Raw genomic sequence first — 14,565 nt, 5'->3', positions numbered from 1 at the left:
CAACAACTTCCACGACTTTTGTATTGTAAAAACAAGCAGAGAAATCAACACCAAATTCAAAGAACACAAAAAAACACCTTCACACGTTTCAGAAAACTGCAAATGAAATAAACACAACATAACCATAGAAAACACCCAGATATTAAGTAAGGAAACAAATATAAACAAACGCAAAATCAAAGAAGTCCTACTTATACAGCAACTAAAACCAAAATTAAACCAATATAAAGCAACGCCTTTGTACCTATACTAATTAATAGTCTAATGTCTAACAACAACGCCCTCCACAATCTCGTACCCGTTTATACACTTGTCCCTAAGACATGTATGTGCCCGGCAACAATTAGTTTCAAAATTTCTATTTATTTATCTGAAGATGACCTAAGAAGGGTCGAAACGTTGTTCTGTACTTTATTCTAATTAAAGTTTTAATACCCATACCAGCAGTCGTGAGATACATTTTTACTTCAAGTGGGGTTTTCGTCATCATGAAACTAATGATATATTTTGTTATTCTCTCAGTAAATTAAGTTGCTTTTTTAATGTCTGTTTGACGTGTAACGGATTTACTGTCGTGCGATGATTTTAAAATCGACGTTTGTTTTGGTTAAATATATATTTAGAAATGCATGTAACTTACACTGTTAAATGTGCATTGCGTAATTCGCGCTTATTAACTAAACTGGTAGATGGTTCTCAATGTAAGAATCAACAACATATGTTTTACTAAAACTCTAGCGCATCTTCACTATTTTTGGGACATCTGGAATTTCTAGAAATTCGCCTAATGCTTATAAAACATAACCAACGCGAGGCACCAAGAAACAGTATATATTGTTGGTTTGCTGCTGTTGGTATACTATAAACTTCAGACGTTATAACTGTAATTAACGGTTATTTATCGGGAGACTAGAGATATTTGACCAGGAACGTTTATGTATATGGAACGTTATAAACATTTTAACTTCAGCAGATTAACATCAGAGGTTAGTATTTTTACGAAAACATTACATAACTTCAACTGCGAAAAACTTACGTAAGATCAGCGAAGACTAGCTAGCTAGTTTGTCGTTATGTAAACTCAGGTTTAATTCAATAGGATATCAGTAACAAATAGAAGACCCAATATTGCTTGTAGGTTTGTAAAACGTTTCTATATAAATCATTATTTGTAATAACCGTTATAATAAATTGTATTATTTTTTGTATATTAAAATATATTTGTGTTAAGAAAGAAAACTGTGTCTATCATACTTGTTTGCAAATATCATAAATTTTATATATACCGACATTTAATTAAATTCTAAATACAAATTACACCTTAACTCAGTTTCAAGCTATTTGAAGTCGTAATACTAACATAATAAACTGGAGGCTTATCCGAGAAAAATTACAGGGGATGGAGGTTTTGTTCCTTACCGTTTGATCTGACATATTATTACATGTTATTACTACTGTCCTTATCAGCATAAAGTTTATTTATCAAATACTGCCACAATATCTCTGGGCTTTTTTGGTAGATGGGTTTTTTTCAACAAAGGCTGTCAAAAAAAGCCTATAATGGTCGCATCTACAGCGGCTACACAGGTTGCATGACGAACACCTTGAACTCGTACGGGTAAACAAAGAAATAATGGTGAGCGTAGTGACATATTGAAGAGTAACAAAGTTGCAGGCACTCCCAGGGGTGCTTGGAGGAACCTAGTTGAAAATCTGTTGAGTTGTGATCTGAGAAGCAAATGCTATAAGGAGCGAAGAAGACGACCCACCTAATGAACCCTTTGGTTATATGAGAAGTGCTGTTATTAACTATTTGGTTTCTGTTGGTGATGTAGTCAGTCATATTTTGGTAAATTTTGCCCGTTTTGGAGGCTGTAAAGTATAACCGATATACCTTTTCGTAAATTCTTGATAAATTTCGCCAAAAGTATACAAACTTCTGGTTTTTCGACTCATCCCTATCATCGAGGGTCTCCTGGTGGAGAGATAGATCGTGTGTTAAACAGTATTAAATTTGTGCTTAAATAAACAATGGGTCTTAAATAAAATACAATAAACAGTTGACAAACACTTGACTGCATTTGCTATGGTTTGCAACTGGATGAAAGAGCAGCACAAACATAAATAGTGGGCCAATTTTATTCCAGTTTTTCCGTTTTTTACACTAGATCTTTACAGGGTTTACCATTTATGCAATTTGATTCTACTTTTCTTATGTCACTATTTATGTAACTGACCTCTTTATTATAACTTGGTTGTTTTTATTCACGTAAAATGGTATATATTATAGATCACATTTCTGACACCAGTTAATTGCGAATCGACTTTAAAACGATTATACTATACTCGCATATAATTTTCCCTTACCAAGGTTATACCCATTTCTATTAGAAATTTTCTCATCTCAATTAAAGCATGGCAAATGTATGTTTATTAATCTAATCACTGGCAGTGCAGTCCTTGATTTATTGTTTCTCTCGGTTTATTTATTCCTTATTACATCTAAACCTTTTTCATTCGCTTGACTTCTGTTTTTTATATTCCTTGTTTCCGTCCCGTGCCAATAGATCCTTTTATTTTATGGTTTTGCACCTAGTTTTCGTACGTAATCAGATTACAATGCTTCATAATCGTAGGTGTTTTTGAAGCTTCCAAATCCGACTGAACTTGGAAAGGAGGCCACTCTATCCATCATTTTCTAACGACTTAGCATATTGTAACCACTCATCCCTTAAGGGATGACCAAGAACCGCCCGTTTTCTCAACTCACAACCCCAACCAAATATTACCTACACTTTACATCTTGACATATTATTGATAAATGTAGATTTAGAAAATCATAAGAAAGCTATAACTTAAAAAAAATATGACAATCCAGTTAACACAAAACATCTTCTAATAATTCCAGGTTCTTCGCCGATATTTGTACACATTTACCAAAGCCCTGCAGTCAAGCGTGCTCTAATTGTGGGCTGTCTCCTTCAGCTTACTCAACAGATCGTGGGCATTAACACTGTCATGTAAGCCTATCTCGCATTACCGTGTACTAATCATAATCATTTTAAACATTTAATTGTTGTTTGGGTAAATACAGTGTTTTTGTGCTTATTGTTTTGAAGGTTTTGTGAGATTACATTTTGAAATAAGTTTAGCGCTATTTTCATCTATTTTTTTTTAAAAAACAACATTAAATTATAAATAAAAATATTTAGTTTTACCTATTGTATTAAAATGAACTCTTTTAATCTTAGAAAAATTTAAAACACCGGGCGATTTTAATTGTTTTATTAATTATTTTGATTGTTGAACTATCATATTAAACTTCAACTATATATGAGGATGCGAACTGACAAATTATTTTGTGTATCTTAAGGGTTACAAGTGATATTTCTACGCTGAGTAATAATTGTATTAGGACTTCTAACCTAATACTTGAATTAATATGATGAATACACTGTTGTTGTTTTTGTACCAAAATGTATCACGAGAGTGCGATCTGACGATTTTATCTGTTTAATAAGACGACAGATGTCACCACCATGTTCATCGAACAAACTTGTAACAATTACAGAATGGTGGTTGTCTTACTCTCTTGGAATAACCTTTGGCTACAAAAGCGAAATTCAGCATTGTGAAGCGTACACGAATGATGACAATATTTATGTGTGATGCAAATGGCAATTCATTTCCTAAAGGAAAAAAAAATACATTACAACTGTGACGAGAACGTTTCCCACACCATCACACCACTTCCAACAGCTTGATCTTTAGCGAGGTTAAAAGCCTTATGAATTTTATTTCATAGTTTGATAAATCAGATAATTACTCTCCTACTCCTAGTCAATTAAAAAAGATTGTATTGAATTGAAAGGAGTCGACATTTTGGCTTCTATAGTGAGTATAAAAACCGAAGGATCTGTAAAGATATTCTGATGAAGTCGCAAAGATCAACTATACATACGTAACTTTTACTCCAGCCTTTACACAGAGATATGACACTTCGTAAAACAAATTATTAGGAAAGAAAAACACATATTATCAAAAAACATATATATGTTGTGTGTCTCTCTATATATAGGGCCCAGCATCGCCAGGTGAGTTAAGGCGTTCGACTCGTAATCTGAAGGTTGCGGGTTCGAATTCCCGTTGCACCAAACATGCTCGCCCCTTTTAGCCGTGGGGGCGTTATAATGTCACGGTCCATCCCACTATTCGTTGATAAAAGAGTAGCCCAAGAGTTGGCGGTGGGTGGTGATGACTAGCTGCCTTCCCTCTAGTCTTACACTGCAAAATTAGGGACGGCTAGCGCAGATAGCCCTTGAGTAGCTTTGCGTGAAATTCAAAACAAACAATATATATACAGTTTAGTCAGTTTAGGAGACGTTAGGACTAGCCCTAACGTCTCCTGTTAATGAAACAATGTTTCAGAGAAGATATCGTCCACTACAAAACATATTGTTTAAGTTTTTAAAGATATACCCGCCAGTGGCTCAGCGGTATGTCAGCGGACTTACAACGCTAAAAACTGGGTTTCGATACCCGTGGTGGGCAGAGCACAGATGGCTCATTGTGTATCTTTGTGCGTAATTCAAAACAACAATATAAAGATACAATATTAGATTGATAACAAAACGTGTTTCCTTGCTTATTCATTATCAAGCTTAAAGCTACACAATAAGATAGCGTTTCTCTGTCCAGCATATGTATTGAAGTCGAATTCTTAACGTTGAGCCACCAGGGGTATAAAATAACAAAACTTGTTTATTAAGTAATAAAAATATAAATCTTACGTATATAAAGCAATCAAAGTAAGGCAACAAAAATAAATATTATATCAGGCTTTAACGGTATAGCAGACGAATTTGATATGATAACTATTACATATATCATGAGATAATTGTGACACAAACAATATAACAATTAAATAGTACAAAGCGTAATGTGATTCATGTGTGAACAGCTTAAATTCACGTACTGATTCACTAACGTACTGATAATATTATCACAACGCTTCTTCAGTCGAACTACACAGTTGTCTAACGTACTGATAATATTATCACAACGCTTCTTCAGTCGAACTGCACAGTTGTCTAACGTACTGATAATATTATCACAACGCTTCTTCAGTCGAACTACACAGTTGTCTAACGTACTGATAATAGCATCACAACGCTTCTTCAGTCGAACTACACAGTTGTCTAACGTACTGATAATATTATCACAACGCTTCTTCAGTCGAACTACACAGTTGTCTAACGTACTGATAATAGCATCACAACGCTTCTTCAGTCGAACTACACAGTTGTCTAACGTACTGATAATATTATCACAACGCTTCTTCAGTCGAACTACACAGTTGTCTAACGTACTGATAATATTATCACAACGCTTCTTCAGTCGAACTGCACAGTTGTCTAACGTACTGATAATATTATCACAACGCTTCTTCAGTCGAACTGCACAGTTGTCTAACGTACTGATAATATTATCACAACGCTTCTTCAGTCGAACTACACAGTTGTCTAACGTACTAATAATAGCATCACAACGCTTCTTCAGTTATTCCTGAGTCTGACTGAGTTTTCTCTGATCATTTAAATCCCATTTTACTTGTTGCCACGGTGTCAACCATCAGTGTAAACGTTGTTTTCTGGTACTTGTATCTTTTTGAACACGTGCAATAGAACCTTCTCGTGAAGAAGGTTTAGTTGTTGTTTTTTTCAATGTAACACTACAAGTTTGTAAGTTTACCGCATGTGGCTAATGAAAAACTTTGTGTTTATTCTGTATACTATTCTAGTGGTAATTTATCATTTTTGTATTGTTACGTTTTCGCACGTGCTTGAAACAAGAACTACAGTATGTAGCACGTGCGAAAACGTAACTATAAAATACGTAAGATAACCGAAAGCACAATACTGTGTATTTTATAGTTACAATAACACCTAAAACACTGCTATCAATTTAACATCAAATCGATAAAATATTTAAGGTAATTGAAAACAATTCTATATTATCATACTCAGTTTTATGTACCATAGCTTATCATATATTGTATATAGAGATGATTTTTAAACTAATATCAGTGTTTTAAGATGTTATTGTAATTGTAAAATACGTAAGATAATTAAAAGCACAATGCTATGTCGTCACTCTCTGATTTATAGGTACTATAGCTCATCTATAATACAGATGACTGGAGTTAGGAGTGAATCGTCGGTCGTTTGGTTAGCAACTGTGACGACTTCAGTAATATTCTTTTCTTCCTTCTTGGGTTTGTTTTTAGTTGAAAAAATTGGCAGGAGATCTCTCACTCTTTTCAGTTTAGCAGGTAAGTTATTATTGATTATTGTATCTTTCAATACGTCACTCGATCTGTGTTGGTAAACAGTTTTACTAGATTAAAATAATTTGTTTATTTGCTGTTAAGCACAAAATTACAAAACGCTCTCCTCATCAAGAGTGTCGAAACCCGATGTTTATTATTAAAATATCTCACTCAGACTTACCACTGAGCCACCGAGTCTCTCACTCAGACTTACCACTGAGCCACCGGGTTTCTCACTCAGGTTTACCACTGAGCCACCGGGTCTCTCACTCAGGTTTACCACTGAGCCACCGGGTCGCTTACTCAAACTTACCACAGAGCCACCGAGCCTCTCACTCAAACTTACCACTGAACCACCGAGCCTCTCACTCAGACTTACCACTGAGCCACCGAGCCTCTCACTCAGACTTACCACTGAGCCACCGGGTCTCTCACTCAGACTTACCACTGAGCCACCGGGCCTCTCACTCAGACTTACCACTGAGGCACCGGGTCTCTCACTCAGACTTACCACTGAGCCACCGGGTTTCTCACTCAGACTTACCACTGAGCCTCTCACTCAGACTTACCACCAGGCCGCGACAAAGGGTATTGGAGTCGACACGTTTACTCTCAATAGCTTATCATATTCTCCTATGAACACCGATACAAATAAACATGCATATTGGACTATCTAATTAATTATTAGGTACTACCATGAAGGTCATTTGCCATAACGGCTTCATTAAAAAAATGAAACTAACTGTGAACTTTGCTATAAAACTCGAAAATATAAATGTGAAAATTCTAATAATTTGCCATATTTAAGATATCTAACTTACTAATTATACATATAATGTTTAAATAATACATTTTTGCTATAATAGAAATTACTGAAACATCTTTAAAAGTAGATAATAGATGGCAGAAGTGTCTTTTAAACACATGGTTGTTGGTTATTTAATAGGGACAGACTTATAGGAAGGGGAAAAGTGGATCTATATATAAAATGTGTTACATTCTGTTGAAACTGAGGATATCATAGATAATAGTAAGGAGATTAAATCCATTTGAATTTCTGTTAGTGGATAATAAAGAGAAAAGACTTTTAGTGGGAATTTGTCACGGACTACCAAAGGGTGCTGATGAAATTAGTGGCACATTTTGCAATAAGGTTTCAGCTGTTAATGACGTTATAACTACGAGTGGTTTTAATTTCAGGCATATAGAATAGAAAATGTTTCAGTCAAATCGTGAGGGAGAAAAGTCTTAATAAACTGTTCAGGGTGTTCATCTATTATGAACCTTAAATTTAATAGGAGATGGTGGAACCTGGTGAACACATGGGTGAAAGTGATCATTGCTCAATTAGGTTAGATGGTTTGCTGCACATGGAGACAAGGAATAATGATATTTTGGTTACGAATTTCAAAAGAGCAAATTTGAAGAGATGCAACAAGAATTATTTGTTGTGAATTCGGCAGATGCATATTTTTTGAGAAACTGATCAGGTGTGGAAAATTTTTAAATATTCAGGTAAACATGTTCCATGTAGAAAGAAAATGGTGGTTGCAAGTAAAAACCAAGTTGTCTCACAAAGAGTATAAGAGATAAAATTAGGGAAAGGATGATAAGTTATGAAGTTTAACTTGACTGGTATGACATGCAATTAAGAGGATTATAGAAGATCAAGGAAGTTGGAGAAACAGGAAATGAGGACATTAAAAAGGATGTATGATTGGATAAAAATGTAAATATTAACAGTAAGGATTTATCTAAATACATTAAAGTCAACAAGATGTCAGAATAGGGGCAGGACCCTTGAGAGATGATGAAGATGTGTTAGTATCTGATGATTATGAGACGGCTGGATTATTAAATTTTGCTCTTTCTTCTATGTTTGTTAACGAAGGTTTAAGCAGTATTCTACATATTGAGTATTTGATAAGTGGACAACTGCATTAATTCTGAGCTGGTTAAATAAAACTGGGAAGTTTGAAAAATGATAAAGCTTCTGGAACACATAATATTTCCACAAATATTTTGAAGGAAGTTAAAGATTGGATATGTTAGCGTCTAACTACTACTTAGTGGGAAGGTACCAGAGGACTAGAATGTTAGCATCTAACTACTACTTAGTGGGAAGGTACCAGAGGACTAGAAGATAGCGTCTAACTACTACTTAGTGGGAAGGTACCAGAGGACTAGAATGTTAGCATCTAGTGGGAAGGTACCAGAGGACTCTAACTACTACTTAAAGGTGGGAAGGTACCAGAGGACTAGAATGTTAGCATCTAACTACTACTTAGTGGGAAGGTGCCAGAGGACTAGAATGTTAGCATCTAACTACTACTTAGTGGGAAGGTACCAGAGGACTAGAATGTTAGCATCTAACTACTACTTAGTGGGAAGGTACTAGAGGACTAGAATGTTAGCATCTAACTACTACTTAGTGGGAAGGTACCAGAGGATTAGAATGTTAGCATCTAACTACTACTTAGTGGGAAGGTACCAGAGGACTAGAATGTTAGCATCTAACTACTACTTAGTGGGAAGGTACCAGAGGACTAGAATGTTAGCATCTAACTACTACTTAGTGGGAAGGTACCAGAGGACTAGAATGTTAGCATCTAACTACTACTTAGTGGGAAGGTACCAGAGGACTAGAAGATAGCTAGTGTAAATCCTCTTTTCAAGGGAGAAGATAATTATTGTCTCAATAATTATAGACCCATTATTCTTACATTACTTGAGAGGAAATTTTTGGAAATTCTGTTAAGGGATGCTTTGTAAAATCATTTAACGAAGCTTAGAATTTTATGTCAGTGTGGTTTCACTAAGAGGAAATCTTGCCCTATAAATTTTTTTTACATTGTTTGCAAAGGTTACTAATTCGTGGACGAGGGTAAATGTGTAGATTTGATATATCTGAATTTTCAGAAAACATTTGACAAAATGCCGCTTAAGGAGCTTGTAAACAAACTTGTATCTAAAGGTGTGGGAGATAAGTTAACTAATCTCATAGAAGAATTTTAAGCTGTATTTAAAGAGGTCATCATTTCATACTTGGAACTGTTTAGGCCACATTTGGAATATTGTGTTCATTCTTTGGCTTCTTATCTTACGAAAGACATTGAAGTATTGAAAATGATTAAAAAAGATAACTAGAATGGAGAGGTTGTCATAAGAGGAGATTCTGATGTTTTTCAGATTGTTTTCTCTTGAAATAAAACATGGAATCTGATGGTCGTAAAGGGAATTGATACTGTTGATGCATCACCTTTGGCAAACTTGACAACGAGAACAAAAGAATTGGACATAAATATAAAGCCATATTCTGTTAAGACAGTTTTATTTTTCTAACAGGATGATTGGTTTTTGGAATATGTTGCCTTCGGATGTTGTAAAGACAGTACATTTTAGTGAGTTCAAGAACAAATCGATAAGTATATGAATTGTAATGGTTGACTTTAAGTTTTTATTGTTATTTTAATTTGGTTTAGAGGATGGAACAGAAGAGATGAACCAATAGGTCCCAGGTTGTCCCAGAACGTTATGTTATGTTATAACATGCTGAATACTCTTATTTTATCCGTTTGTTCTTCTGTTTAGTTGAAATAGTTATTACAGGTTTAATTTCATTTAAGACCTTTCTTTGCTTCTCTTTTATATTTTCCAATGTATTATTACATTATTTTACTAGTTATACAAAGTTCGTTATATTTTTCATAAAAACCGTTCAGCGGAGTATGTGAAATATACTACAGTTTTTATGGTTGTTAACTACATATCTTACTAAAATTTTTCCTCTGGTTTATGTGGGGTATTTGAACAAAATAGACGAAAAAATATGATTATATCGCCACGTGTGAAGTGAAATACTTTCAAACTTTCTCTTCTTTAGAAAAGTGATTTTTTTATTTAAGATATTGAAGTTTTGCGCAATGTTTGATCCCTTAGGTTATTTATCCCTTTAAAAAATATCGAATATTTCTAAATGTAACAAACACTGTTCTCTTCTTTTCGAAGGAGTTGCTGTAAGTCTTGGAATACTGGCCGTTGGATTTCAACTAGCTAACACTTACTCTCCACTGACACAAATTAACAGTACCGAGGGGCCTAACTCAGTGTGTTCTTCATATAGGTTAGTGATTAAGCTAATAGAAAGAGACTAGTAAGCAGCATATTCGAAACATAACCTTATAGAATCTGTTTTTAGTTGAGAAGAAATTGTTTGACGCATTGAAGATATTAATAGTGTTGCAAATAAACGGGAATGCACATAACCCAGCTTTTAATGCGAATGGATAATTTACAAATTTAGAAAAATTAGATTTTTTTAATTTTAGGTTATTAATAGGTATTTTAGGAAATTATTATGCTTAGTCTTACTTTCAACAAAAATACTTTTTCATCATTAGTATTTTAATTGTTGTTGTTGTTTTGAATTAAACACAAAGATACACAATGTGCTATCTGTGCTCTGCCCACCACGGCTATCGAACCCCGGTTTTTAGCGTTGTAAGTCCGCAAGCATGCCGCTGAGCCACTGGGAACCTAGTATTTTAATAACATTTTTTCTCTTAACTTTGTTGAATATCCTGATTTCCTTTACATAAACATGTCTAAGGCTTTAGTAAATATATTTTCTAAATATAGGTAGGTTTCTTAAATATTGGGCTCGGCATGGCTAGATGGGTTTATGGCGTTAGACACGTAATCTGAGGGTCGAGGGTTTGAATCCCCGTTGAACCAAACATGCTCGCCCTTTCAGCCGTGGGGGCTATATAATGTGACGGTCAGTCCCACTATTCGTTGGTAAAAGAGTAGCTCACGAGTTGGCGGTGGGTGTTGATGACTAGCTGCCTTCCCTCTAGTCTCACACTGCTAAATTAGGGACGGCTAGCGCAGATAGCCCTTGTATAGCTTTGTGCGAAATTCCAAAACAAAATCTTAAAATACTGTAAGTCGAAATATAGAACTAGAAGTTACAATATATTGCATTTCAAGTGGCACCATCTTTTGGACGATCAAAATCTGCTATAATTTAAATAACTGAGAGGAGTTGTAATATTTTATGACATACAGGATTATTCCCAATGATAATTGTCACCCAGTTCAATGTTTTGGTGTAAATAACAATTCATTTGAAGTACTAAGCCTTTTAGTCTTTTGTTAGTTAGAGTGTCATACTTATGTACCGTAAATAAACCTGCATGAATGTTGTATGTGAGCATACCATATGTTCCATACTCCATTGGTTAATAAACCTCTTTTTATTCTGAAATTCATCTGCATATTGTACATGTCTTGTTATTATACAAAGTTGGTTAAAGTTGCCATCAGGTTTTTCTCGTCTTAGTTACGTACGGAACAGTCATTAACTTAATGTACCACATGTAGGTTCTAGTAAGAAAGGTTATTGTAATCTACAACAGATTGTATTGAAGTACACAGTGATATTTTCCACTGGCAACTCATTTGATGTCCCAAGAATACAAAATATTTTGTTTTATTTTGAAAGTAATCGTCAGTCGCGAGGTTGGTGATTGAATTTTGTCAAGAATGAAACTGGTGATTTTGTTATATAATGCTATGCTTTCCTAGTCCCAAACAAGGATTTTAACATAATTCACTTGGAATAAAGTTATTATAAGATATATAAAAATCAACACACATATATATAACTAGTAAAAAAGCTTTAATTCTCTTTGTGATTGATTGATTTAAAATTATTTCATCTTGTAACACATCTTGTTTAATCTCTTTCTTTATTATAAACTCAGTCGAGGCTAAAAAAAATTCAGTTTTGCTCTGTAAAAGTTTCTGTCGAACCTTCAGTTATTATGTGACTCCTATCCAGTTATTTGTACAGATATCAGTTAACGCAAGAATACAACACTTGTACATTAATACTTTAATCTGAAAATTAGAAAGAATTAATGCTGCTCTGAGACAACTCTATTATTTGGAGTTTTCTTTTTGTGTCTTGTAGTTTCAAGTTAATAAAAAGTTTCCTACTCATTAATTTAAACTCTTATATTTTTAAACCAGATCTTTTCTTAGCGATATTTTTCAGATGACAAATTATTCTTCATCTTTATATTAGGCCTATGTTACAAATCATTCTTCATCTTTATGTTAGGCCTATGTTACAAATCATTCTTCATCTTTGTATTAAACCTATGTTACAAATCATTCTTCATCTTTATGTTAGGCCTATGTTACAAATCATTCTTCATCTTTGTATTAAACCTATGTTACAAATCATTCTTCATCTTTATATTAGTCCTATGTTACAAATCATTCTTCATCTTTATATTAGGCCTATGTTACAAATCATTTTTCTTGTTTATATTAGGCCTATGTTACAAATCATTTTTCTTGTTTGTATTAGGCCTATGCTCAAGTTATTTCAGTAAAGCACACGATAACGATTAAAAAGTGTAGTTTTTGTTTATATTTGATTTAATAAATACATTTTACAATCTTATTTTATCGTTAGCTAATATTAGAGGTGATAAATATTTAAGATGTTAATATCATAGTAAATTGTAAGAGATAAAAATATTTATTTTCTTATTGTTATTCAAAATTTTTTTTTACCACAATAGGTGTCACCGATATTATTATTATCATAATTTATGAAGTAAACATCTTACAGTCTTAATTATTTTTATTATAGATATGAAACTTGTATTAAAAATGTATAATATATCTATATAATTGTAATAAGTAGCTTTAATAATATTGCTCAAATTCCAAAATTATCATCATAGTTATGAGTCTGAATCACACATCATAAATGTTTTCACAAGCATATATTAAGTACAGCAGTTATATAAATATATAATAAGTAATCGAGGACAAACATAAACCGTGACGTTAAAAATGTCTTTACGTCACGTCCTTTCGTAGCTTCTGACTCACTTAGATAAAATAAACGAATAAAAAACATCAGTTTTGTTTTTACTTTCCATAGCTCATGTTCACAGTGTGTTAACAACCCTCGTTGTGGTTACTGCTTTCTCGAACTTCCAGTCGGACCATCGAATGGAAGCTGTTTGTTTTCTGATCAAATCAATCCTGACGTGTCAGACACTGGCCAGTGCAACAATTCGGTACTAGAAGTTCCTTTTACCTGGGCCTACGAATGGTGTCCATCAGATAATTCATGGCTGATTCTCTCCGGACTTATTCTTTACCTGTTGTGTTTTGCTTCTGGTATGGTTTATTCAAAATATATTGCATTTTAGTTTGTCTTATCTAACATTTGCTATTTTTTCAGCCATTTATTGATAAGTAATGATTCGCATGTTTTCAGGAAAGCTTTACAACGAAAGGTTTTCGTACGGTTTTCATAGACAGTAACAATCTGGTGAAATTACTTATGAACGAAATTCGGATCGCAGTCGTAGTTACATAAAAGGGAAAAGATAAAGTAAAAAAAAAATCTCCGTAATTGTAACCCATTGAATAATTTGATAGGTGGTACTAGCTAACACTTTTAAATTTATTTTTAAATTACATTAGTTTTAGTATCCAATTTCCGCAGTAAGGAAACTTTTTTGTTTGTTTACTTAACCCAAGCTGCGCCTTCGGCTGTCCACACCAAAATGAAAGCACCTCGAATCTTAGGATTATAAGACCTGAAAATTACCCTTCAAATTACCCTTATCACCACGTGGGCTGATAACTAAATGTAGTGCGAAATCAAATCAAATTATCAGATTCGTTCTTCTTTTGTGAAACTAAAAATTTCAATAATTTGGTGTTCCTCTGTGGGACAGCGGTATGTCTACAGAGTTGCAACGCTAGAATCAGAGGTTAGATTCTCCTCGGCGGACACAGTAAACAATCTAATGTAGCTTTGCTATGAGACACACACTTCAATAATTTGAATATTACTATTGTTTGAAGTTCATATGTAACATGTATATTATTCTAAAACTTAATACAACTCTGTTAAATCATAAATCTTTTTTAATCAGCGGTTTAAACAGGAGTTTTTTTTTGTTTTCTATTAACGCTCTCACTGTCACAACCAGTAAAAAGTTTGTGCCACTATAACGAAGCCGTGTCCATTTCTAGCTTCTCAACGTTTACGAGTTTCGAGTTATAGATACGTGCTTAAATATTAGAATACGTGTTGCTAATTTGTATTGTGCAATTTAAAATACATCTCGCATTGGGAGAGGTGTCTGCCAATAAATATGGCAGTGAATCTGTTAAACTATAGAAGATGAAATAAAAACCAA

At 33.8% G+C, this 14,565-nt stretch overlaps 1 protein-coding gene across 1 annotated transcript in view; it reads left to right on the top strand.

Moving 5' to 3' along the window:
* The window catches only part of LOC143241049 (proton myo-inositol cotransporter-like), a 269,876-nt gene that overhangs the window by 248,266 nt on the left and 7,045 nt on the right, over nucleotides 1-14,565 (top strand). The window contains exons 4-7 of the mRNA XM_076484560.1: nucleotides 2,909-3,020; nucleotides 6,168-6,331; nucleotides 10,337-10,451; nucleotides 13,290-13,531. Coding sequence (XP_076340675.1) covers nucleotides 2,909-3,020; nucleotides 6,168-6,331; nucleotides 10,337-10,451; nucleotides 13,290-13,531 — 633 coding nt within the window. The remainder of the gene's footprint in view (nucleotides 1-2,908; nucleotides 3,021-6,167; nucleotides 6,332-10,336; nucleotides 10,452-13,289; nucleotides 13,532-14,565) is intronic.

The sequence above is a fragment of the Tachypleus tridentatus genome, chromosome 1, assembly GCF_004210375.1.
Source record: "Tachypleus tridentatus isolate NWPU-2018 chromosome 1, ASM421037v1, whole genome shotgun sequence".
Taxonomy (NCBI): domain Eukaryota; kingdom Metazoa; phylum Arthropoda; class Merostomata; order Xiphosura; family Limulidae; genus Tachypleus; species Tachypleus tridentatus.
This window is presented reverse-complemented; position numbering and strand designations above follow the sequence as displayed.